At 34.4% G+C, this 26475-nt stretch overlaps 1 protein-coding gene across 6 annotated transcripts in view; it reads left to right on the top strand.

The window, feature by feature from the left end:
* Window positions 1-26475, top strand: part of NEDD4 (NEDD4 E3 ubiquitin protein ligase) — a gene marked incomplete at both ends in the record, with an annotated part of 107860 nt that overhangs the window by 52347 nt on the left and 29038 nt on the right. For 4 of the 6 annotated variants that reach the window (XM_084240897.1, XM_084240898.1, XM_084240895.1 and 1 more), the window contains 4 exons: window positions 16985-17035; window positions 18357-18418; window positions 21138-21240; window positions 25470-25636. In XM_084240897.1, coding sequence (XP_084097023.1) covers window positions 16985-17035; window positions 18357-18418; window positions 21138-21240; window positions 25470-25636 — 383 coding nt within the window. The remainder of the gene's footprint in view (window positions 1-16984; window positions 17036-18356; window positions 18419-21137; window positions 21241-25469; window positions 25637-26475) is intronic. The other 2 variants (XM_084240894.1, XM_084240896.1) reach the window with 2 other exon arrangements.

The raw sequence follows: 26475 nt of genomic DNA, 5'->3' as shown, positions 1-26475 counted from the left end.
TTTTCTCTCAAATTTATGTTTGGTAGGTATTGCCGTCTAAAGCTTTGAGGGCTACAATTGGAGATGGTTTATTAGTTGTTAGTTGTATAAGAACTTTTTATGTTTTTATGTGTGTGTACATCACTTGGTGATCTTGTTAAGTACAGATTCTGGTTCAGTAGGTTTGGAGTGTGGCCTGAGATTTCTGTGTTTCTAACAAGCTCCCAGGTCATCCCAGGTCATGCTGTTAATTCCCCAAACTCTTTGATAAGCAAAGTTTATGACCATTCTTTTTTGAGAACGGTAATCCAGTTCATAATTGAAGTATGAGTCCCCTTTTACATAAAGGAGAGCCATACACATGCTGCAACCATAACCAAAATAATTTACAGAGCTTTACATCCACTTAAGTATTTAGATTAACTGTTGATTGAGACCATGTAAAATAAAAGATAGTGTTTGGACCTATAAGAATTCAAGAGCAAATCTGCCTATCTGCCTTATAAGAGAACTTTAGCATGACTGGCACAGAACTCAGTTAAATTTTACAGAATTACAATTTAGTTTCATTTAAGAACTTGAAAATATTGGTCTGCAAAGCATGCAGTTCTACTTAAAGAAACCTCTTGAATTTGTTATGGCTGCAATTCTGGTTTATGTTACTTTTAAAATCGTTGCTTGTATTTTTCCCCTCTCAGCATGAGATTTGAAAGACATGCAGTAGAAATGTTACATTTTTCTTAACTATTCTGGTTTATTTAAGCAGTATCTATCTTCTTTGTAAACAGTTTCATCTTTTTAACATACTTTTCTCTAGCAGTACCAGTTAGGGTATGACTAAGAATGTTTAGATCTGACATTGACTTATGCAATAAAATGCCATATATAATCAATGCTTAGTTATGAGCTGTCTTTTTGATAACTGTGTAAGGAGAAAAGTTTAAAATCATATATATAAGATTATATATAAGATATTATATATATAAGGTATTATATAGTCTTATATATATATATGACTAATTTTTTAGTCTTTCTAGGGGGTTAGCCTAATTTCAGGGAGTCTCATAGATATTAAACACTTCAGGTAAGAGTAAAAGGGGTATAGCAAGAAAAAGCTAGAGATGAGATAGAAATAGGCATGCTAGGAGGCAAACAACTGTAACTTTTCTAGAATTAATCAGAGAAGAATTCTAGAGAAGGGATATTATGAATGGATTATCTTTCCTGGGCTTCAATTTGCTAGAATGTAATTCCTTAAATCAGGGACCTTTTGTCATACTCCCTGCTGTATCCCAGTACCTAAAACAGTATCTAGCTCAAAATAGACGCTCAATAAATATTTGTTAAATTAATGACCAAAATTAGGGACCTTAGGATTGAGGTAGAAATGACTATAAAAGCCTAATAAATGAGGTTGACCAGACAGCCTTGCACAAACAGACAATCAAACCAGGATATTTAACTGATGACTGTAGTGATGAGTGGGAGCTACTTGATGCTTCATCCTTCGCATGAAAGAGTGGCACTCTTAAATGAATACCTTGTCCCTGGGGTGGATGCCAGTGGAATATTATGATCGTGACTCAAGGATTAGTTTCCACAGTGCAGTCTGATTCATAGCCTACATATTCCACAAACTGGTACCCTAGAACTATGTGTCTGGATAGAAACTTAGATCAAGTTTTCTATAAAGAGGATTGAATGGGCCAAATGTTTAAGGACATTTAAACAAAGGTATTTTGCCTAGCTTTAAATTTATCATTGTTTAATAAAAAGACTTCATTCTAGTCTTGATGTAAGAGCCAGATTCTCGGAGTTGTTCCTGGAGTTTCAAGTAACTGTTTTAGCTAAGAATGACCTTTACCTTTTGTACCAAGCCTGAAAGACTGAAACCTCTTAAGGAGTCACAGAGCTTAATGGAAACTCAAGTCATCTTCAAAGCAAATGAATTTAACAAGTATTTATTGGAAATAGAATATGTGCCTGCTGTAAGTGACAAATATTCCTAGCTTTGAAGAGTTTGTAATTCAAATGAGAAGACAATGTAACTATTAAAAGCTATTATAGCACAGTAAAATATATAATAATATTCATATACCTGCTTGCTGCAGGCAGGTGAACACCTAAGCTCTAAGATACATGTTTGACATATCATATTTAATAATTTTAAGTTTTATCAAGATACATGTCTGTTTTAAAACTGAGATTTTATTTCTTTGAAGATTCCCTTTTTGCCTTTTTCTCTGTTCTTTCTTTCTAGAATTCCTATTAGCCAAAGTTTTCATCACTTAGATTTGATCTTACTTTTCCCTCCTGCATTCTGTTCTTTGCCTCCTTATTCTACTTCCTGGAAAATTTCCCTCAGGTTCCCCTTCTCTTTGATCTTAAAATTTTGATTATTTCACTTTCTAAGGGCCTGTCTTATTTTATGATGATTGTCTGTTCTCATCCTTGTCTTATAAATACAGTCTCTAATTTCTCTGAGAATATCTCTCTGGTTTCTGTGGGTCACTTTGCTGTTATTGTTGCTTGTATCTCCTGGTTATTGGACATTTTCCTCCTGGTGCTTGGTGAGCTGTGCCTGTCCATATTTGAAAGTGAGTCACTATTAAGTTATGAAGTTATCTGGAGGCTCTGTAGTTGTGTGCTGCTTTTCAACTGGTAGGCTTTATTGTTGAGTGAAGCCTCTAACTGCCAGTATCTGAAGGTCTTTTTGCTGAAGTCAGTTTGTTTCCTTTAGAGAAGAAACATTCTCCTTTCTGTCGCTGTCTCTGTCTCTCTCTCTGTCCACACACACACATACACACACACACACACACATATACACATATGTATATGCAGTAACATGTATCATGTATTACACTGTGTGTGATTCAGAGGTGTAGTGATTTCTGTCTGTAGGTTCTGAAACTTGAGTTAATTCAGGTTGACCCATACCTTACAAGTAATATTTACATACCAAATTCTTAAATGACTGATGATAATATAATTTACAGTAAATGAGGTATCTGCTTTTCATACCTTTATCTATAATGCATTGTGTATATTCTAGAAATGAATGTACTGCTACAAAGGTGATATTAAATTTGTTAATTTTAGAAAATGTGATTTCCTTTACATATTTCCCAATCTTTTACATTCTTGGCAATATATTTAAATGTAATTATACATGCCTGTCACTCTGAGGAAGAAAATAGACCTGTTAAAAATGTGTTTGGAGGGCCTCCCCGGTGGCGCAGCGGGTTGAGCATCGCACTGTGAAGCTGTCCACAACCTCCACAGTGTGGGTTGGATCCCGGCTGGCGACAAGGGTCCCACATGGCACTGCAGACCTCTCCTGTCACGCCTGCTGCTCCCCTCAGCAGTGTATTTCTGTCATCTGCCTGTTCTGCTCCCTGCTCTGCCTCTAGTGAATCCTCTCACCCTCTGGCGCCTCTGGCCTGTACCCCAGCTCTTGTGTAAAAATAAATAAATCTTTGAAAAAAAAATTTTTTTTAATGTGTTTGGATATAGGATGAGAAAGAAAAGACTTAATGGCCTCCTAATGGAATAGTGAGTATACACTCACTCAAACTTGAAACCTCATTGTGACTTTTTAAATGGGGAGAAAATCCTGATATGTTCTTTTTATTTTTTCAATTCTTAACTCTGATTCTATAAAAGTTGAAATCAGTTAATATCGTATTATATACCACATTAAAAAAAGCCTCTCTGAGATAGTTATCATCTCCATGTTAGAAATAAGGGGAGGGCCTCCCCGGTGGCGCAGCGGTTGAGCGCTGGGTTGCGAAACTGCCTGCAGCCTCTGCAGCCGGTTCGATCCCCGGCTGCTCCCCAGCCACCGGAGGAGGGTCCCACATGGTGAGCAGACCTCTCCTGCCGCCCGCTGCTCCCCTCAGCAGTGTACTTCGGTTCTTCTGCCTGCTCTGCTCCCCGCTCTGGCTCTGGTGAATTCTCTCACCCTCCCGCGCTTCTGACTGTACCCAGTGCATGTATAAACCAACCAAACAAACAAACAAATAACAAATAAATAAATAAATAAGACATGCCTCTAGAAAATTAAAAAAAAAAAAAAAAAAAAAAAGAAATAAGGGGAAAAGCTCAGAAAAGTTAAAATAACTTACTGAAGATCATAAATCTTATAAATGATGTTTATGGTGTTTGGTGAGCTGTGCTTGTCTGTTCTGTGTATGCTGAAATGTCTCTGTGTATTCTGAAGCATTCTTTTACTACATTGCTAGCCAAGAGGACTTTTACCTTACCCTGCAATGAGGCATCTATAGAATAAGATGCTTTAAAAAGGTTCTTTCTGGTAAAAATAGCATCAGGAAGAGAAAAAAAAAAAGATTTGTCTAAAGGAAAATTTCTGCTTGGGCTTACTACAATCTGATAAATAACTTTAACACTCTGGAGAATGTACAGTACAGAACACGTCCTTTATTTATTGCCATTGTTAAGTGAAAACTAAGTTCAGGCGTTATTATTTAAGCACATTATGTGAGAACCAGTTTAGATTTCAAATATTTGTTTTTCCTATTCTCTGCTCAACATTTATAAATTACTTTGTTCTGACTGTTTTTATTGATCAAATAGCAGACTCTTTCTACCCCATAACACTTTCTGAATTTTCACCTTAGTTTTTCTTTAGTAACTGTAATAAACAACCTAAATGATTATAAATGCCTATTTTTTTTAATATTTATTTATTTATTTATACAAGCACTGGGTACAGGCAGAAGCGCGGGAGGGTGAGAGAATTCACCAGAGCCAGAGCGGGGAGCAGAGCAGGCAGAAGGACCAAAGTACACTGCTGAGGGGAGCAGCAGGCGGCAGGAGAGGTCTGCGCGCCATGTGGGACCCTCCTCTGGTGGCCGGGGAGCAGCCGAGGATCGAACCGGTGCTGCAGAGGCTGTGGGCAGCTTCGCAACCCAGCGTTCAACCACTGCGCCACCGGGGAGGCCCTAAATGCCTATTTTTTTAATAAATATTTTAAAACTCTTTATTCTGGGACATTTCAAACATGCAGAAGTAGAAAGAATAATGCAATGAGTCCACATGTGTGCCCTCAGTGAAACTGTAGTGTCAACTCTTATCATTTTGCCAATCATATAGTCTGTCTCCTCTCCTTTCCACCCCCACCCCTGGAACTTTTTTTTTTTTGTAATGAATCCCATGCAGCATATATTTTACCCATAAACACTTTGGAGTATATCCATAATGGATAAGTACATTGGAATATATAAAACTATAATGTAGTTATCAAACTTCAAATTAGCAACAGGTCTAAACTTACTAGAACTACAAGGTATCTAGGTTATTTTAGTATCAGTGTAGCTCAAGATAGATACCTCTCCCTTTCTTGTGGAAATTCTTCATCTATTTTATCATGTTCATTTCACTTTGAGGATAAGCATGCTAATTTTTAAAATATAGATATATTTTACATCATTGTTCATTTTTGTACAATGTTTAATTTCTCCTTTCAGGTATAATCCCCATAAAATTCCCACTACTAAGTCATCCATGAACTATCGCCATAGTCTGTTATGCTCTTTCTGCCCTGTTTTAATCCCTCTCCCTATCCCTTTTCTGCTGAATATCTCCAATTTATAATTTAGCATGCTAATTATTCACCACAGGACTCTGTTTCTCTTACTCAGATTATTTTTGATAATGTATAACCACTGTAATTGAAGTTTTCCTTTGGAACTTAACACTAAGGGATAAGAAGTAAGACTTGGAATTTATGACCTACCTACACCTTGCTTAAGTCTCATCACAAATCTGCATTTAGAATTCAGACATCTGGGTTACCTGTCTCCTTATTCCTAAGAAGAGTGAAAATGTAGTTTGTGATGAATTAGCTGTATTATTTCCTTTTACAGTTTCTTTGAGTTTTAATTTCATATTTTTGAAATATGCACTGTATCAAACTTGGCAGAGTTGTTTTGATGACAAGAAATAATATATTTATTTGGCAGATAGTTAGTGCTCAATAAAAAGTAGCTTTTACTATCTAGTTACAATGTGAAAATATATGAAGGCTCAATATAAACTATAAAGTGCTATAATATGTAACAATACTAATTGTTGTTTTATATATGTATAAACTGAGTCATATATACATTTAAGAATCCAGTAAGATCTGAAATGATAAACTATGTAGAAGAACACATATGTGATAGGCTTCTTGACATCAGCCTTAGAGATGTATTTGGGGACTTGACTCCAACAGTAGGGAATAAAAAAGCAAAACAAAGAAATCAAACTAAAAAGCCTCTGCACAATAAAAGAAACTTGATTTAAAACAAACTGATGTCCTACTGAATGGGAGAAGATATTTGCAAATCATATGTCTGACAAAGAGTTAATATCCAAATTATATAAAAGATGTATAAAACTCAACACACATAAGAAAACAACCCAATTTAAAAATGGGCAGAAACTCTAAATGGATACTTCTCCAAAGAAGATATACAGATGGCCAATAGGCACACGAAAAGATGTTCTTCATCCCTTATTATTAAAGAAATGCAAAGTAAAACAACAGTGAGGTATCACCTCATGGCTGTGAGAACGGCTATTATCCAAATGAAAAGAAACAACATATTGGAGAAGATGTGGAGAGAAGAGAACCTTTGTACATTGTTCATGAGAATGTAAATGTAAATTTTGATTGGTGTGGCCATTATGGAAAGCAATATGGAAACTTTTCAAGAAATTAAAGGTAGAAATTACATATGATCCAGTTATTTCACTTCTGAGTATTTACCTAAAAATATGAAAATACTAATTAAGAGATATTTGCACCCCTGTGTTTATTACAGCATTATTTACAGTGGGCTTAAGAGCGGGAACTCTGCAGACATCCTCATTGATGACAGTTTTGTCCAAGGGGATATCAGCAGAGAGTACCTTGTGGGCATAAAGTTATTGTAGTTATAAAATTTCACAAAAGCCTTGATCTTTGACCTTTTGGCAGTTTTCTTCTTGCCTATGATGGCTATCTTTTTGTGGGGATAGCGATCAATTCCAGCCACCAGAGAATGGCTGTATGGGCAGTTTGAGGTGTCATCATCAATGTTCTTCACAGTGACACTTTGTGTCTGGAGTAGTATTGACCAGAACTGGCACTACCTTCCCAGGCTTCATGAACTTTGCCGTTTCCATAGCAACCATTGTGGGCCACTGACTCTTGATATGTGCAGGCAGAACTTGAAGCTAGTGCCTGGGAAGACAAGGGAAGTCTGATACCATCTTCATTTGATATTGTAGCATTTCCTATCACATTGCTGATTTGTTTTCATAATTTTAGAATGATTATTATTTTCTTCCTGGTAAATTCTCTTCACATCATAGAGTACTTCAGGTCTAAAGAGCTAATTTTTACAAAGATGGGATTAATTGAGATAAGATGATAAAGTATGCTTTTCTAGTACATTAGACTTTTAATTTTAAAAAACCATTTGATAAATTATAATTTATCTCTATGTATTTAAATACCTAAAAAGACAGGGCATACTGGGTTTTAAACAATAAAAATTGTCCCTAACCTCTCTCCAATATACATCCTTTAAATTCTGTACTTTTCCTTAGTGTTTACTATATAATTATATTAAATTACATGTGGATATATGTCAACCATGCAGAAATAGATACTTCATGTTATTATCACACATAGCGCAGAACCCAGCTATGAAAGCCAATCACTAATATTTTCAGCACTCATGAAATTTATAGTCTTATAAAGTCTGGAATAGAAGAGAACCATTCTGCAGATGTTAAAATAAATGCAAGGTAAAGCATAATTACAGAGGAGAAAATTAGCAATTAGGTCTCATCAAGAATTTAGTCTCATCAAAAATTTAGTCTCATCAAAAAAGTTTCATTAAAATGGCATTGAGCTGAGCCTTATAAAGCGATAGAATTTAGACAGGTAAAGATGAGAAAGAAACTTTTCAAGAAGCTGAAGTGAGTTTGGGCGGGCAAAGTAGTAGGATTTGTTCAGTAAAGGCATAGTACTATACCAAAAACACTTCTATTGACAGATAAGGCTGCAAAATAGATTAGAAGTAAAGAACTGAAAATCCCATGGTAGGGAATTTACATTTTATCCTCTGGGTCAGTATTTTTGAAAAGTGTTCCTTACCAGCTTGTAAGATCCGTCATATAAACCGGGGTACAGTTTGTATGTACCTCTGGTCTGTACCCGTGCGGGGATTGAACTGGTGCTGCAGTGGCTGCGGACAGCCTCATAGGTTGCGTCTCAAACCCTTGTGCCACCAGGGAGGTCCATCTTTACCTGTTTTAATTTACATTGTCTGTTATCATTAAACCATCAAGTCCTTTTGGAAGTAGGCATGGTAAAAACAGATAAATTTAGATGCACTACTTATTACCTCAGTTATCACCTGTCATTGTCTCCTTCCTGGTTTTCTCCAGAAGTTGTATTGAATAGAGATCTGGTTCTCTCAGTGACTACCGACCGGATCTGCTGCTGGAGTATTTTCTAGTAACTTGTAAGACCTGCAGATTCTCAGGTCCCTACTGACTTGGAAGTTCTGGGGGTGGAGCCAAGTAAACTGTCTTTCAAAAACCCTCCATGTGATTCTGATACACGCTGAAATTTGAAAACCACTTGAGTGAACCACCTCAACCTAAATCTTTTAAAACTTTTAAATTACATAGGGAGTAGTAACCTGTAGGCTGCTTTCTTCAGCTACCACCTCCTTCTGTCTATTTCAATGAAGAATGAATATTTTCCTTTCTAAAAGGAAGAGCCCTATCCCTTTTATCAGTTATCTAGCTGAGGGTGTTTCCTGGTTAAATTATAATTTATACTTTTAGCCCTCTTGCTATTTTCCTTTGTTTAGAAATAAAAATTTGGAACAATGGGAGAAGTTGTTGAGGCCTCTCTACCTTTCTTGAGGGAGGAAGAAATCTGTAACAAATGCAAAACTTTCTCTTCACTGGAGTCCTCCAGTTTAGAGGTATGCAGTATAAATTGCTTCTAAAAGCATGTTGGAAGGATTCAATTTTAGCTTTAAAAATAATGATAAAATTCTGTTAGTGTTTAGTATAATACAACTGAATTCCTGTTGTTCCTTGTCTGCTGTAGATTGCTTATCTTTTGTAACATATTTGTAAAAGATTTATATTTGAAATTCTTCACTGGAAATTATAGCAAAACTTTAAAGCATGTAAATGTAGAGGAACGTGTCAAGATAAAATGTCAGTTCCCACAAATTTGTGATGATTATAAATCAGAGACCTCCAAGGAAACAGAAATCAGAAGATAACAAACTGAAACTGCTTTAGGATGTTGGTTTCTCCTGACTCTCTACCCAGCCCTGTAAAATTAGGTAAAAATCACTTTTAAAATGTGAGGGTTTTTAAGAGCTGTAGAATGCATGTACCTAGCTTTTTAAGCAGCATGAAGCTTTTGTCAAAGAACAAGTACAGTCTGTATCTTACAGTTGAGTCTACCAGACAGGCTGGCTGGCTACGAGAATCACGAACTTGGATCTGTGAATGTTTGCTTTCAGCGAAGACATCCAGTTTCCATAGAACTATGATTTTGTAGTGTGGACTAGATTATACTATTTGTTTAACTAACAGCATTTCCCCGTCAACACACGAAATGACTGAATCAGTAAATCTTGAACTTCCTGAAAAATATTTAAAGCATAAAGGCCATAGTATAATGTGAGTCAGAATGTAAGTAGAAAGGTAGAAGCTATTGCAAATAGAATTTTACTTAATAAAATTTACATATGTTAGAAAATAGTTAAGTTAAATTTAGAGTAGTTTTCATAATCCTTTTTTATTTATATCTAGGATATAGTATAAATCCATTAATACAGATTTGGAGAAGGGGGTGGTTCATTAAAGGTTTTTATAACATTTGAGAAGCCAAAAATATGATTCCTTATTTTAAAAAAAATACTATAAGTGAGTTCATTCATATAAGTATTGTTTATTTTTCTCAGAGATTCACATGTGCTAATATTTGCTATGTCAAAGTGTCAACATTTAATGTGTTTAAGAAATGTTTAACCTAACTGTAAGTAGTAGAATGAGAGTTTAAATTCTACCAAACACAAAAAAAGGGTTCTATGTAATTTTCCTTTTAGTATCTCAACTTGAGAGTTTCTAACTCTTCTCTGGTCTTTTATGAAATATCTCTGAATTTCTTGTCTTGATTTAAATGATATGATTTACAAGGGCTTTCCTATATTTTTCCTACCAAAAATTTTTATAGTTATAAATTTATCCAGTTTCTTTTTTTATTGCCTGCCCTAATTAATTTTTTTTAGAATGAGTGATTTATACAAAATAATCATGGCATTTGCACATAAAGAATTTTAATACAACTATGTGAACACAGATCTGTGTAAGATATAAATTCATATAAAACTTCTTAATCATGAATCTTTGTTATTTTTGTCTTTGAAAATTTTATGTGCTTTTTGGCATCCTTAGGACACTATTTCCTTCTTTAACATCCAATCAGTCCATGAGATCTATTTTCATTTCAGATTACTTCATATAGTTCATTGTAGTCTTTTTTTATTACATAAAAGAAAAATTACTTTTGGTATATATATATGCAAAATGATAAATACAAGTTCATTCAGAGAGGCATTGCTTGTAATAACAAAGAATTAGAAACAACAAACTGTCTATTATAGGGAACATGTTAAAAAAATTTTGGTATTCCATGCACTGACACACTATATAACCATAAAGATGAAAAGGATCATTACATGAAGGGATATTGGAAGAGGTCCTAGCAATATTGTTGAAGGGAAAGAGAAGTGATGCACACAAGAATGTCAACAAACACTCTGAAGTGGTACCAACCAACCAAAATAACATCTGTTACCTTTTGGAAGGACAGAGGGCAGGGTTAGATAGCTAGAGAGTAGAAGCCACTTTAATTTTTAACTCTGAGCCTGTTACCTGTGTTTTCTAAAATGACTTTAAAAAATCATCTTGATTAGAAAAATAGCTAATTCTGGGCCTCCCTGGTGGCACAAGGGGTTAAGACACAACCTATGAGGCTGTCAGTAGCCACTGCAGCACAAGTTCGATCCTTGGCCAGGGAGCAACCCACATGGCGCAGCAGACCTCTCCTGACTTGCCTGCTGCTCTCCTCAGCAGTGTATTTCAATCAATCTGCCTCTTCTCTTCCCCACTCTGTCTCTGGTGAATCCTCTCATGCCCTATACCTCAGGCCTGTACCCCAGTTCTTGTATGCATAAATAAATAAATATTTTAAAAAATAAACAAAAGAAAAGAAAAATAGCTAATTCTGAAAACAAACTATACTGTATTTAACATTCATGCATTGAATTAATTTTTACTGATTAGAAAGCATGATTAAAATTATAACTTGGATATTATACGGAAAACTGGCTATACTATTTGACTCTGGTTATGAGGAAGTGATTCTTCCTTTAATATTTTGTTACATATAGATTTGCCCTGGCAAATTATTTGTAACTCACATTCAATGGAGCTCTTTTTTAAAGCTAAGTATTCTTTATAAATATGACAATTTAACTTTTAAAAATTCTATTTTTTTAACATTGGGTTCTCTCTTTGTGCTTGTAGAACAAATTCTTTTATTAATATAACATTGGTCTACAACATTTTATATGACTTAGCGGTACAGGATCACACCATTCGGGTGTATGTTTGATGGAAATGAAGGGCATTATGCTAAATAAAGTAAGTCAGAAAAAGAAGGACAAATACCAGATGGAGTGATGTATATGTGGAATATCAAGAAACAAAACAAAGGGTCAGACAAAACCAAATCAATAAAAAACCCTAGAGATCTGACTGTAGAATTGAGGTTACCAGAGAGAGAGGGAGAAAGAGAGGAGGACAAACTGGGGAGGGAGCACAATGGACTATGGTGGAGGACTTTCACGGCCTTGGTGGTAGGTGTGCTGTGGTAATACTGGGTTCTCTTGAAGCAGAACACTCAGCCACTATTCAGCATTATCAAAGTTCATAATAGTCCTCCTAAACTTAGAACCACCTATAGTTCTAATTTAAGTTTTATGAAAACAGCAATTTGGATTTTTCTCTTTTCATATTCTAAAAATTATTTTAAGAAACTGAAATTCATATCTTTAAAATATTTTTGAAAATTATTTTCTGACTAAACTGTGCCCACTACAGATGGTCCTATTTAAAATCACCTGCTGTTCTGAATTCTTTCTCAGATTTTTAACCACTCTTAAATTACTTCTGTTTTACCAAATGCAAATTTGCTTTATGAAGTAAGCTTCATGCGTTCAAATATAGGAAATAACTCTTCTGAAGAAATGCATGATATTCAGAATTTGGAACAATTGGTTGGCTAGGGAAATACTAATGAACATCACAGACTGACTTGCTTTCATAGGAATGAATTTAAGACTATTACTTTTTCTTTGCAACTGGAAAAATAACCTCTAATTGTCCTATATTTATAGCAGCCATATGTCCCAGACTTTCCAGGATAGTTCCCAGTTTCATAGTCTCCCTCTCCTCAAACTAACCATATTGATTTGTAGTTTGGAAAATTTGTTCATTTTTCTAATATTAGCCATATAGTTCTTTGGGATTGTTTCATTTTAGTAGAAGTTACCTGAAAAAGAAATTCATTTCTGGTAACTTGTTTTAAAGCAAGAAGATGTAAGATTTCCAAAGTGCATTTTTATATGCCACAGTTACTGGAGAAAGGAGATCTTCATGATGTGGGATTTTTGTTCTATGTTTCTGTTCACAAAATGTAATCAAAGAACCACAGAATGTATGGGATAAGATGTTTTCTTTCAGTTCTGCAGTGACAAGGCACTGTTTCTACAAAGGAGACTAAATCTCGAGGAGAGATTTATTAATTAAGAACTTCTTAGAAATAAGGAGCCAAGAAGCACATGAAAAGATGCTCAACATCATTGTTCATCAGGGAAACACAAACAGAACCACACTGAGATATACTTCACTCCTAGGAAGACTATCAAAATGCCAGGAAACAAAGAAGTGGTGATGTGGATATGACAAAATTGAAACTCTCCTACAGTGCTGGTGGGAGTATAAAGTGGTGCAGCCACTTTAAATAGCCTGACAATTCCACAAAGGGTTAAACAGAGCTACCATATGACCTTGCAATTCCACACCTAAGTATAAATTGAAGAGAAATGAGAAACATATAACAGCACAAAATCTTGTAACAGAATTTAGCAGCATTATTTACAATAGCCAAAAATGGAAATAGTGTAAATATCAGTCAACTAAATGAAATATGGTATAGTCTTAAATAAAATATGGTATATTCAGCGATGAAAAAAAGACTGAAGTACTAATACTTGCTGCAACATGAATGAACTTTAAAAAGATCTTGGTAAGTTAGAGCAGCTAGTTATAAAGGAACACATTATATGATTTCATTTATATGAAATGTTCAGAATTGGCAAATTCATAGAAGTAGAATAGTAGTTTCCTAGTCATGGTGAAAGGGAGAAAATGGGGAGTGACTGCTAATAGATTATTTCTTTTGGGGGTGATGAAAATTTCCTAAAATTGAACACTTTAAGTGGGTGAATTGTATAGTAGTAAATTATCTCAGTAAAGCTTTTACTTTAAAGGAGGTGGGAAGTCTTGCTTACTATTGAGACATTATATTTTATACTTTCTTTTAAAAAAAAAAAGATTTATTTATGTATACAAGAGCTGGGGTACAGGCCAGAGATGCTGGGGGTGAGAGGATCCACCAGAGACCGAGTGGAGAACAAAACAGGCAGATTGACAGAAATACATTGGTGAGGGGAGCGGTGGGCGAGACAGGAGTGGTCTGTCTTGCAATGTGGGTTTCTCCCTGGCCAGGCCAGGGTCAAACTCCTGCTGCACAGGCTGCGGATTGCTTCATAGTGCAGTGCTTAACCCTTTGCACCACCAGGGAGGTCCCTGTTTTATATCTTCTTTAACAGTGATTCTCAATCAGGGATAATGTTGCTACTCAGGGGACATTAGCAATGTCAGAGAAATTTTTGGTCACTACAACTGGAGGAGGAATGCTACTGGCATCTAGTGGGCAAAGCCTAGGGATATTGCTAAACATCCTTCCATGCATGAGACAGTCCCCTCAACAACAACAAATTGTCTGGCTCAAATTGACAGTAGTTCTCAAGTTGAGAAATCCTGTTACATACTTGTGTTTCTCTCATGATAATTGATTATGGCCATATTTTTTAAGCACTGCAAGGTCATGAATCATCAAACAGATATTCAGTGTATTCAATTAAAAAGAGCAAGGCTATTCAGTAAGACTGAACTGCTCCCCCCAAAATAAGTTTTATTTCTTTATCTGGTTAAACCTAAATTGAATAATTGATTAACTAAAATATTTATTCCTTAGTTCTCCTAGTTGAGATTTCACTGTATTTTGTTGCATTTTACTTAGAGCTTCTTAAAAATAAGATGTATGGAGTAGAAAATCATGTAACAAAAGCAGGAATTATGTACTACACCATAGCACAGTTTGGTCCATTTCACAATTTTTATGAACTCATGTTCAGGAATAGGAACTATGCAAATTTACTAGACTTTGACACAATAAAAAGGAATTCATTTTTGAACATACCTGTGTGAAATGTCCACAGATAATCCAAAGGAAAGGGGGTACGTCTTTCATTATAGATGCCACCATTTCACATGTTAACAGTAGCTAACATTTATTGAATTTTCACTGTATGAAGAGTATATTGCAAAGCACTTCATGTATATTGTCTCATTTAATTCTCAGAAACCCTATGAAGAAGATATTCTTATTCCTCTTCTTCTGGAAGCATCCCTGTTGTAGTCTTGCTCCAGTATGCACTGGTTCCTCTATGGCTTTGGCACTGTAGCTTTCTGAGAGTTCCCTTCCTCATTCTGGGAATCATCTTGGTTTCTCTCCTGTCTTCAACCCCCTGCATCTTCCCTTACAGTGTTACGCTCCTACTCTTTGAAGAAGTATGCCTTCGTTACCTTCCTAAGAATGCCACTATCTGAAAGTGTCATTCTATCTTCATGATTGAAAAGATAGTTTGACTGGGTATAGAATTCTATATAGGAAATATTTTTCTATCACAATTTTATTTACATGAGCCATTATTGTCATGTATTTCAGTTTTGTGTATGATCTCTTTTGTGCCTCTCAAGTCTTACAGATTTTTTCCTGGCTGCTATGAGTATCATGGTGATGTGCCTTACTGTCAGTCTTTTTTTTTTTTTTTTTTTTTCATGTATTTGCCTAATACTCAGTGGCATCCATTCACTCTCAAAATTCATTTTCTTGAGTTCAGTGAAAGTTTCTTAAAATGTTCTCTGATAATCCCTTCCATTTTTTTTGCTTTCTGGATTGTCTGTTATACTTTATCTTAGCCAAAAGGCTGAGAAGCAATGGATTATCTATTATTTAGTTGTTCAGTTTTAAAATTTACTTTTTAGTTTCCTTATTTAGGGGAATCCTAGTCTTTTCCTTTTGCTTTCAGTTCTACTTTCTCAGGAATTTAACTCTATCTTACTTTTAATTTAAATTATATTTTAAATTTAAAATAGCTTTCTAATTGTTTCTTTTTATAGCCTCATTCTATATGCCAAATGTTTCATCTTCTGCTATCTCTGAGAATATTATAGTTTTTCTGAACTACTTCTCCTGAAATATGACTTGATTCTTATTCATCCAACTTCTTTTTTTTAAAGATTTATTTATTCATGCATACAAGAACTGGGGTACAGGCAAGATGCGTGGGAGGGTGAGAGGATTCACCAGAGACAGCAGGGAACAGAACAGGCAGACTGAAATACACTGCTGAGGGGAGTAGCAGGCGAGACAGGAGAGGTCTGCTGCGCAATGTGGGATTCTCACCGGCTGGCTGGGATGGAACCCATGCTGCAGAGGCTGCGGACAGCTTCACAGCACTGCTCTCAACCACCTGCACCACCAGGGGAGGCCTCATCCAACTTCTTTCAGTTTGTTTTTTGGATTAGGTTTCTGTTTTTCATGTTATATACTTTTATCAAATATTTAGTGGTTCTTAACACTCTATAATATTTGGCTCTAGTCTTTATTGCCTTCAGATATAATGCTTTGAGAAGAGCACAAACATTAATTTTATAATATTTTTCTCCCAAGCATACACATTTAGTAAATTTTTATTGTACATTGGGCAGTATGTTTAGTACATGATGGAGCAATGAATACTTCTACTGAAAATACTGAAAATATTCTATTGAAAAATCTGTAGCAACAAATTTTGTTATCTTTTCCTGAAGAGTATTGATTTTTGTTGTAGCAAGTTAATTTATCTGAGTTCCAAATGCTCTCTCTTCAGGTAAACATCCACTGAAATCTGTGCGCTGTCCTTTCAGCCTCTCAGCTATTATCTTTCATATGTGTAGTTCAGAGATCAGCTAGGAATTTGGGTAGAGTTTATAGAGATTTGTAGTAACTCTTGTGATTTGTTCATTTCAAGGATTGTCCTCTTCATTTTTCAGTTATTCTTTTAACCTCTAACTAGGAGTTACACTCCTAAATAAGTATGATTTCAGATTTATGCTTAAGTGTTAATCACTCCACCATATGAATTGTGCAGTAGTACCAGAGGAAAAGCCATATAAATATGAATCTTACTGAATATAGTTCCTTCTTTCAACAGTTGGGGTTCTGTCCAGTTTCTACTTGCTTTTGGTCACATAGTGTTTTCAAATAGTTGCTTTTTATATTTCTTTCAGAGTATGTTGCTGTTATCTGCAAATAATCTAATGTAATCAATTCTGCCATTATTAGAAATTGTACCATATTACCTTATTTATTGTCCATAGATTTTTAATATTAATATACTGATATTGCATAGGTTAGGTAAAAAGAACTACATTTTTGCGAATGATGGTAATAGGTTATCAAAATCTCTTAAAATGACTGAGCATCTTATAAATCTTATTTTTTTTCTTTTTTCTCTTATAGACAAGAGATGATTTCCTAGGTCAAGTGGATGTTCCTCTTTATCCATTACCGGTTGGTATAGATGCCCATGATTTTACTTACTTTTTGTATTTATTCTTTTTAATTTAATAAATACTGTAATTATACAATATTGGTAGTATAAATGTTGATTTATAAAACATATACTGCTATTATTTTTGAGCACATTATTTTCTGAAAACTTATCTTAATTTTCCATTTTGTCTCCAAGATTACAAAAACTCTAGTAACAAATGGAACCATTATTTGTTGAAATCATGAAAGCATTGTTTGAGGGAGACTGGTTAGAAAGAGTCTACTGAAGATAGGAAAGAAGGAAACTATGTTAGTTTGCTACATAGACATGAAACTGAATCTGAACCAAGATTATGGCAGTAGAGAAAGACAGACTCAGGAAATATCTTATAATAAATCATCATTGAACCAGGTTTCTGACATGGAAGTTGAAAACAACAGTAGGGCAAAAGTAAAAATGCAACATTGAATTTGGGAGATAGAATTGGTGTCCCAAATAAAAAAGTTAAAAAAAAATCTTTTTGTTTTGAAATATGATAAGTTTATTTCTGACCATATTGAATTTCAGTAGAAAACAGAAAAAAATCAAAGTTTAGAGTGGGCAGCTGACAAAGATATGAAAATATATTATGTAGAGAAGAAGAGAAGAAATGAGAGCATTGAATGGTAAACACTGAACCTTAGTTGGTGTAGACCTGTCAGAAGAGAAAGAACAGACAGAGAGGAAAAGAACCAAGTAAAATAATGTCATGAGAATTTACAAAAACATTTCAGGACTAAATGGGTAGTTAATACAAAATGCAGGTGAGAAAGTAAAGGATAATATAACAGAGGGCTGCTAAACTTGATAAGAAAGGGAAGTGATAGTTTTATCGCTATCTTTTAAGATTTTTTATTGGCTTCCTCTAGTCTTTAGAGATTACAAGTTTTTAATAATAGATTTAACTCAGTCTCATTTTCCAGGCTGTTTACTTTTTGTTCTGCTAGAATTGTCTCAATGCTCTAACCATGCTACCTTGCTGACATTGTACATATTCCATATCCATTTGGGGTGTCAATATACTAACCACTCTACTGTTGTACTTCTACCCTCCTTTTGGCTCCACAACATACCTGCTCAGTGAGTTTCAGACTAAGTTGTGATGCCAGCTGCAACTCCTCTGGTGCAGAGAGTGAAAGCACTGTCAAGTTACCAACTGTAACCATTTAATAAACTAAAGCTACTTTTTTTCTCACTTTTTTTTTTGCCTAAGGTCATACATAGTTCATGAATATTCTTGAAAAGTCTATATTTTTTGGTGTTATAGATATAACTTGAAAACCCACTCTTTTATTCTAGACAGAAAATCCAAGAATGGAGAGACCATATACTTTTAAGGATTTTGTTCTTCATCCAAGAAGGTCAGTAAATATAAAATGATAACATATTGAGTTTTTCAAAATTCTTTGTTATAGCTCTTTGGAATTCTTTGTGTAGCCTCTTTGGAAATTCAAAGTTTCAGTCATTGTCCCCATATTTATCAGACCAGAAGGCTGAAATTTGTCATTTTTTATATTTATGTTTATCTTATATCTTAAAGGATATGTAAATTTTGTCACATAAACCTTAAAAAATTCACAAAAATCACCATGTAAAATCAGTATCCAATTTGCTATGCATACAACCACTTTCAGAAAAATCTAACTAAATGTTTCATATTTTAAAGTATGCGACTCAGATACTTAGAGACAATAACATGAACAAATACTGGAATTTAAAAACCAAAGTACATGTTCATAATTCCATTTCCTAATCTAAGTTACTTGATTTTTTATCAAAATGTTTAAGTTTAAGCTGCAGATTATATTCCTATGATCTCTGTACCACATAGTCAAGTAAAATCTAGTCAAGACATTTATGTGTGGATATACTGTCAAAAAGGTCAAAGTATAACAGAGGAAGGACATCTGTGAAAACAACATTATTTGTCTTGTTTTTAAAAATAGAAAATGGATTTGAAAAATATACTATGGAAGTTTAATAAATTTGTTAATTTAACAAAAATTTAATTACTCTGAAATACAAACATGAAAACAAAAGGACAGTGCTCTTTGTGTTAATGTTTACTCTGTGTAAGAGAAACCACATATTTAATTTCTGCAGACGTCTTGGAATATAAATCTCTTTTCCTCCTTTAATTCTAAAATGATTGTGACATGCATACCAAGAATAAGTAACCAGTTTTTCTTTGCTTTGATTGCTCTAATAAACCTACTTATCAATTTGTCAAATTCTTTCTAATAACTTTATTATTAAAAAATATAGCATTTTACACCTTCCATCTGCCCTGGATGTTATTGCAAGTGCAGAAAGAACTTTATTCAAATGTATAGTGTACTATATTTCTAGTTTTTTTTGGAGTACCATTAAGTCCAAATTCATTGGCTTATTATCTAGTCAGAACGACATAAAACTTATCACTGTAGAGAAACTACTTCATAAAAAATTATCTGAACAAGGTATCTGTATCCCTTTTTTAAAGCAACAAGTCAGAGAATTCACCCACTCATATATGGAGACGCAGGCCACATTCAGACGCAGGCCACATTCAGACGAAGGCCTGGGATAGGGTGAAACAGAATAAAAGGATTAGGACTTTTTTGTGTGTGTCTATAAAGCCAAAGGGTAATTGGTTACTTAACTAATACCTATAAAAATCACTGAGACATCTATATACAAAGTGAGAATAAGCAAGAATTTCAACACTATGTAGGTTGCTAGAATTGGTGGAGGCAAGAGACAGATTTAAATCTTAAGTTAGAAGCTTAAGAAAGATAGGTTTAAATTTTTTGTGTTATTAATACAGCAAGGAGCAACCTTTAGTTTAGACAACTCATTGAAAAAGGTGATACACTGTGAAAATAGATCAAGTAAATTACCATACGACAGGTCCAAAAGCTGCCAAAGAAAGATGGTAGGGTTTCAGACAGCCATCAATCCTTGCTCTCCACTTTTCTGTCATTCTGTATGACATGGTTAGATTAGTATCCTTAAAACACACCTGTGAAGAAACAGTTAATTCCAAAGGGCACCTGCACCCCTATGTTTATAGCAGCACTATTTACAATAGCTAAGCTATGGAAGCAACCCAAATGCCCAAAAATAGATGACTGGATCAAGAAGATGTGGTACATATACACAATGGAATATTACTCAGCAATCAAAAAAGATAAACACATGCAGTTTGCAGCAACATGGATGGAGCTAGAAGGGATCATGCTCAGCGAAATAAGTCAGAAAGAAAAAGAAAAATACCAGATGGTGTCACTCATAGCAGGAATTTAGAAAACCTGAATAAGAGACCAGGAAAAAGACTAATCAATACAAAGTAAAAACCAAAATCATCAAGCAACTATAAACCAGAGACACACTACGGGGGGAAGAGGGGAGGGAGGGGCGGGGAAAGGAAGAACTAGAGTCCTAGAGTCAAAATAAGGGGGGAGGTGCAATTGTATGGGGAGTATAACCAAAATGAAAATGCATACATTGTGCAAAGATGAAAAAAGATGTAAGAATTATATAAAATAAAATATTTAAAGAAAAAAAAAACACACCTGTGAGAATCTTTCCCTATCCAAAAAAATTCTCTTGCTCACAGCATGTGCAAAATAAAATGTAAATTCTCTATTTTCACATTGACCTCATCATCTGGAACATCCCTACTTCCTTTCCACAGCCTCTACTCAACTTGTGCTATTTCCTTAATTAATTGCACCCCAGGTTTCCTTTGACTTAATCATTCTTGCCCTTCTCTTTAGTTATATACATTAAGTGACCTTAAGTAACCTTCATTGCCATAGATCAAAATCCTCCTCAGTCTTCTAGTCCCAACTCAAATGCCAACTTCTCATTCCAGATCTCTGATCTTTCACTTAAATTCTCCTGGTATCTTATTTATCTCATAACATTTATTACATATGCTTATTTTTTCTACCATTTATTCCTTTCCTAAATATCCTCAGCACTGGAACTTGCCCTTGAGTATCATCTACTAACTAGTCAGTGTTCAATAGACTCATTAAATGAATGCTTTTCTTCCTAGTGTTAAAGTTTTGTGAATAATTATTTTCTTTTCTGCAGTCACAAATCAAGAGTTAAAGGTTATCTGAGATTAAAAATGACTTATCTACCTAAAACCAGCGGCTCAGAAGAAGATAACACAGAACAGGCTGAGGAATTAGAGGTGAGATTTTATAAATATTTGGTTAGACTAAAAAGGAAAGATCTAATTCCTTATTTTGCCGGTCTGAACGAAAAAAACAACTGTTCAATGAAGTTAATGTGCACAGTAAAAATTATTTACCTGGGCATTTGTTTATTCACCCAAGAGTTCATTAACCATTTCTTTCCTTCAGCAGTATTTCTGTAGAATGAATGGTCATCACTGATGGCATTCTTAAAGGTGAGGCTATTAATAGGGAATATAATGTTGACAAATGAACATGTTGGTTGTAATTAAGTCATTAACTCTTTCTAGTTTTTAAGTTTTTTAAAACCATGTTATGTTCCCCTCCATTAAAGTAAGACCACAATTTAATATTTGTCATTTGAATATACAGAAACTCTACTAATTAGTAACTCTTTCATGAAATGTCGTTTCTGTTAGTTTTCCTATTATTAAGGTTGGGATGGAAGGGGCCTCATAAGAAAGGAGAGGATGAGATGGGGAGAGAGAAGTTAAGTAATTTAATAAAAAGCCACACTTATTTGGGGCAAATAGAGTTTAACAATTTTCATGGATGACAGGAAAAGAGGAAGCCCAAATCAAGTATTTGGGCAAAGCCACATGCATCTGCATTGAGTAAAGGGGAGGCTGCAAGCATGTATTTGAAATAGAAGTGGACAGGAATTTGGAGACTGCAACTCTAGTTGCTAACTCTGCTACTAACCAGCTGAATGGTCATGTGAGTTGTTAAACCATAGGTTCTTCATTTGCATAGTGACCTGGTTGTACCAGATGGCCTATTGATTTTCTTCCAACAGAGAAAGTCATGATTCAAGTGGGGACAAAAAAACCTGCCCTTGAAGTTTCATTGAAGGAGCATCAAGAGCATTCAACATGTGCTGAGACCACACAGTATTGTCACCACTTTGCTTTGAAGGGCTTGGGTGTGTGCTGTCCTCTGAAGCCACTCCTCTGGGACTGATGGTCTTGTAGGTCTCCAGAATTTTAAGTTTGGGGACCTCCCGTCAGCTGGACTCTACCTCACATACACACTTGCATTGAGAAAGAAGGATCAGGAAGAGCAGTGCTTTAGCAACAAAACTTTTGGGGAATTTTTAAATGCTCTGATGAGACTTTACTTTGCAGGGGACTCTGTAATAATGGAAAGAATGTTTTTCTTTAAATCACAGTATATAGTTAAGAGTGTGACAGAGAACTTGGTATCTTAACTTTGTATTTGATCGTCTTGTTACTTTTTAATTTTTCTCTGATTTGACATATAGTAAAGCTTTAGGTATTTATTAAGTCACAGTCTTCCTATTTGGTGTTTTGGTGCACAGGGTATCTTGCATAATGAAATTGTGTTTAAAGTTAAGTATTTCTACTGTAAAGAAAGAAAATTATTTAGTATCTTAAAATTAACAGCACTTCATTATATAGAAACTTGTTATAAGGTTCTAAGGTTTGCCCACACGCGTCTATCACGGGTACCTTATTCACAATTCAGTTCCTGTGGGTAGAACTGCTTCACTTCATTTCGTGGTTTCATGTCTCTATGTTTGAATTCCCTCAGAATTGCACCTTATAATTTCAGTAGATGTAGGTATGTAGGAGTTTATTTATGAAAGGCCCAAGGAATTCAAACACATGAATCTTTGCCTGTTTATCTTCTGTGTAGCTAATGACTAGAGAAGTCTAGTTTGTGACTAGTTTGACATCTAGTTTGTGACTAAATATATAAAATTCTACTATTTAAAGAAAACAATTGTAACTTTCAAAAAAAGGCTCACTGTTAGGCAGTTTGTAGTCCTTAGTATAATAAAGAGTGGGTGTACTAGATAAACATTTGATCTTTGTAACCTTTGCAACTTTGGACTTAGTAGTATGTATTTTAAAAAATTAACATATAATATTATATTTGTTGGTTGCAGGAATTAAGTAACATTCATTAGTACTTGGAATTATTTTGTGATAAATATTGATACATGTTTTATAGAGAGGCATTCTACATAAAAATATAAACTTTCTAAATAATGTTCAAATATACCATTCTTTTCTCAAACTTAAAACTGCTTTTTGAAAGCCCTTAGTTTTTTTTCCCTCCTCAAGTTTATTTGGATTGTATAAATTTAATAAGCAGACCTTTGAGAGAGAAACCATTAAGATTGCTCTTAAAGATTTGAGAGAAATCTTTAAGATTTTTTTTTTGAAGATTTTGTTAGTAGCATTTTCTTACCTCTGAATATTTCTGCAATCCTTGATAGCAGTAGTAAGGACCCTTTTATTAGTAAATTTCATTAACCTTCAAGGAAAAAAAATCAATAACCACATTAAGAAACAACAAAAAAAGTTAATCTTTTTTTCAAGAGAGTTAAATATAAAAACTTAACTCACTTGTTTTTGAGATTGAGGCCAGAGAAATAAAATCTGATTTAATATACATAAGACTAATTTTGAGGTATGCTAGATCCTGTATTCTGGAAGTGAATGGAGAGAGAAAAAAGGAAGTTGGGCAATAAAAATGAAATGTCAGTTCACGTTGAAGAGGTAAAAAAGAAAAACAAAAGCAAGAAAGAAAGGGAGTCAGTTTTGCTTCCTTTACAGATCCTTTTCCCAAAAATAGTTTTGTCTTCTTTCCCTAACCCTCACCTTCTGTTCTGCCTCAGTCTATAACCCTTCCACCAGGACTAGCCAGAAAAAACCCACCTTACTGTAGACACCTCTGTTTCTTTCTGCTACCAGAAAACATTCCTGTCCTTCCTGCTCTTCTCCCTGACCCCTCATTTTCAGATCCATAGGCCAAATCTCTTCCCTCTTCTAAGCTATCCATGGCTGCCACACCATAGTGCTTCAGCTCTGAATACTAGTACCTAGAAAAAGCTGAATAAATGCAGTTTAGTTTTTACTTTTTAACATTTAAATATTGCTTAATCTGTGATATATTCTGTATAAGGTATGAAGTCGTGATCCAAATCAAATTTCTTTCCTGCTTTCTAAGTAATTTGCCTGTTTCCCCACAAATTGGAAATATCTTTTTCATAAACTAAATTCCTGTAAACTTAATGTTCCTGGCCTTCTATTAAACTGCCTGTCTGTGCATGCACTGGTGCTACAAAGCTTAATTATTTTGGTTTGTAATATATTTTATCTGGTAGAGTTAAACTTCATTTGTTGTTGTTTTATAGAATTTTGCTGATTATCCTTGCTTGTATGTGTTTCTGTTTTAACTTGAGAATTGTCTTGTTATTTTTTAAAATCCATAATGTAGTTTTATCAAAATCTCACCAACTTTATAATTTAATTTGGGCAATGGACAGCTTTGTGAGATTGACTGTTCCTAGCCATGATGTATTTTCATTCATTCAGGTCTTCTTTGGTGTCCCTTTAAGAGAATTATAAAGTTTTCATTAGTTTACCTTGCTTTCCTAACTATACCTGTTATCTTTTCTGTTATGAGGTTTCTTGTACCATTAACTGTTGCTACTCTTTTCAATTAATTCCTTGCTCTAACCACCCCAGCTAAGTCTGTGTATATTTATCCCTCACTAGTCTCAGAGGAACCAAATTTTCAGTGCCTTCCTGGCACTATAAACAAAACAAAACCTCTTTCTTTGGTTATTTTATCACTTGACCAAAATGCCCTTCATTGGTCCAGAAGAGAAGGAAAAGTCAAGCCAGAGAATCATCATGACTTGCAGTCACTAGAGAGATTACCATAGCAATTATTTCTAAATTATTTGCCCTCTCTTATCAAGATCCTCGTGAATATTTGATCTTCATCTAATGATTTTTTTTCAGGTCTCAAATAGTTACTGATTTCCATGTACAAGCTACTTTCTCTTTGGGAGAGAAAACTGCTGATAAGACCCCCACCCTTCCTACATTAATTTATAATTTAGAAAATAGCCTATTTTTATACTAGTTTAAACTTGCTTCTTAGTTTTTCAGTGCTTTCCATCATTGCTTAAATTTTTTTTCTGCCCTCTTTGTTTCTTTTCAATATGTTTAGACCTTTTTTGAAAATTTTGAAAAGTTTCAAACAAAATTTAAATGTTATCATTTTGCAAAAAGAAGTTTTCATTATCATAAAATATTTATATTATGGTCTTAAAAGTTGATGTGCTAATTCTGCCTTTGTGTAATTTCTGCACCTAGATACGCTAAATCTCTTTCAAAATTTCCTACAGCATTATTTATAAGGTTAATAAATCAAGCTTAAACTTAAGTGTTACTGTTCTGCTTTTCAGCCTGGCTGGGTTGTTTTGGACCAACCAGATGCTGCTTGCCATTTGCAACAGCAACAAGAACCTTCTCCTCTACCTCCAGGATGGGAAGAGAGGCAGGATATTCTTGGAAGGACCTACTATGTAAACCATGAATCTAGAAGAACGCAGTGGAAAAGACCAACTCCTCAGTATGTGCTAATGGCTTCACACTTGTTACCTGAATATATTTTGATCATTAATTTTTACTTTGAAATCATATTTCAAATAGATCTATTATGGATTCATAATAATAGAGGGAGCTATAAACTAATGAATACCAGCATTTTTATGTCCTGACTTAAAAAATGCTAATTTAGCTGTCTTTTAAAAAAACGATTTGATAAATATTCAAAATTATTTCACTCACAAATACCACCCTTCTAATTGGTTTTTTATTTCAATCAATTATCAATTATTTATGCTTTTAATTGTCATGCAGCACAGAGGTACATTAGTCTCTTTAGATTGCTTTAGAAAGCTTAGAGATTATTTATAGTTCATTATTAATATTTTTAAAATGTTAATGTTGAAAGTATACTATTTTTAAAATATAAATGACTCAATACAAAGGTCTGTGTTAAATAATCGTTTGCCAGTCTGGTCAATGTATACAGGTAACCTCCAGTATGTACCAGTCAAAGACAGAATGACTTTAGAACTCTAATTACAGCTTCTCAATGACATTTTTCTTTTATTATCATCAGACTGTACATACAGTAACAAATTCTCCCATTATTTATATTTATTACCAAATCTCCTTCCACTTCTCCTACCATGTAGCCTATAAGTCATTCTCTAGTTTTCTGCCATTTGATACAGTCATCAAATTTTTCTTATTTTCTCATTACCTTGTATGTTTGGCTTTTGTATTTTGTGTCCAATATAGCCCAAGTACTTCCATAGATATTTTCAGTTCTGATTCTTTCAGAGAAAATCAGTGGTCCAGGTTCTACAAGGCACAGAAGCATTCATCACTATAGAATAACAT

Source organism: Talpa europaea, assembly GCF_964194135.1.
Source record: "Talpa europaea genome assembly, chromosome: 8".
Taxonomy (NCBI): Eukaryota; Metazoa; Chordata; class Mammalia; order Eulipotyphla; family Talpidae; genus Talpa; species Talpa europaea.
The sequence above is the reverse complement of the archived record's forward strand: the minus strand, read 5'-3'. Positions and strand labels throughout refer to the sequence as shown.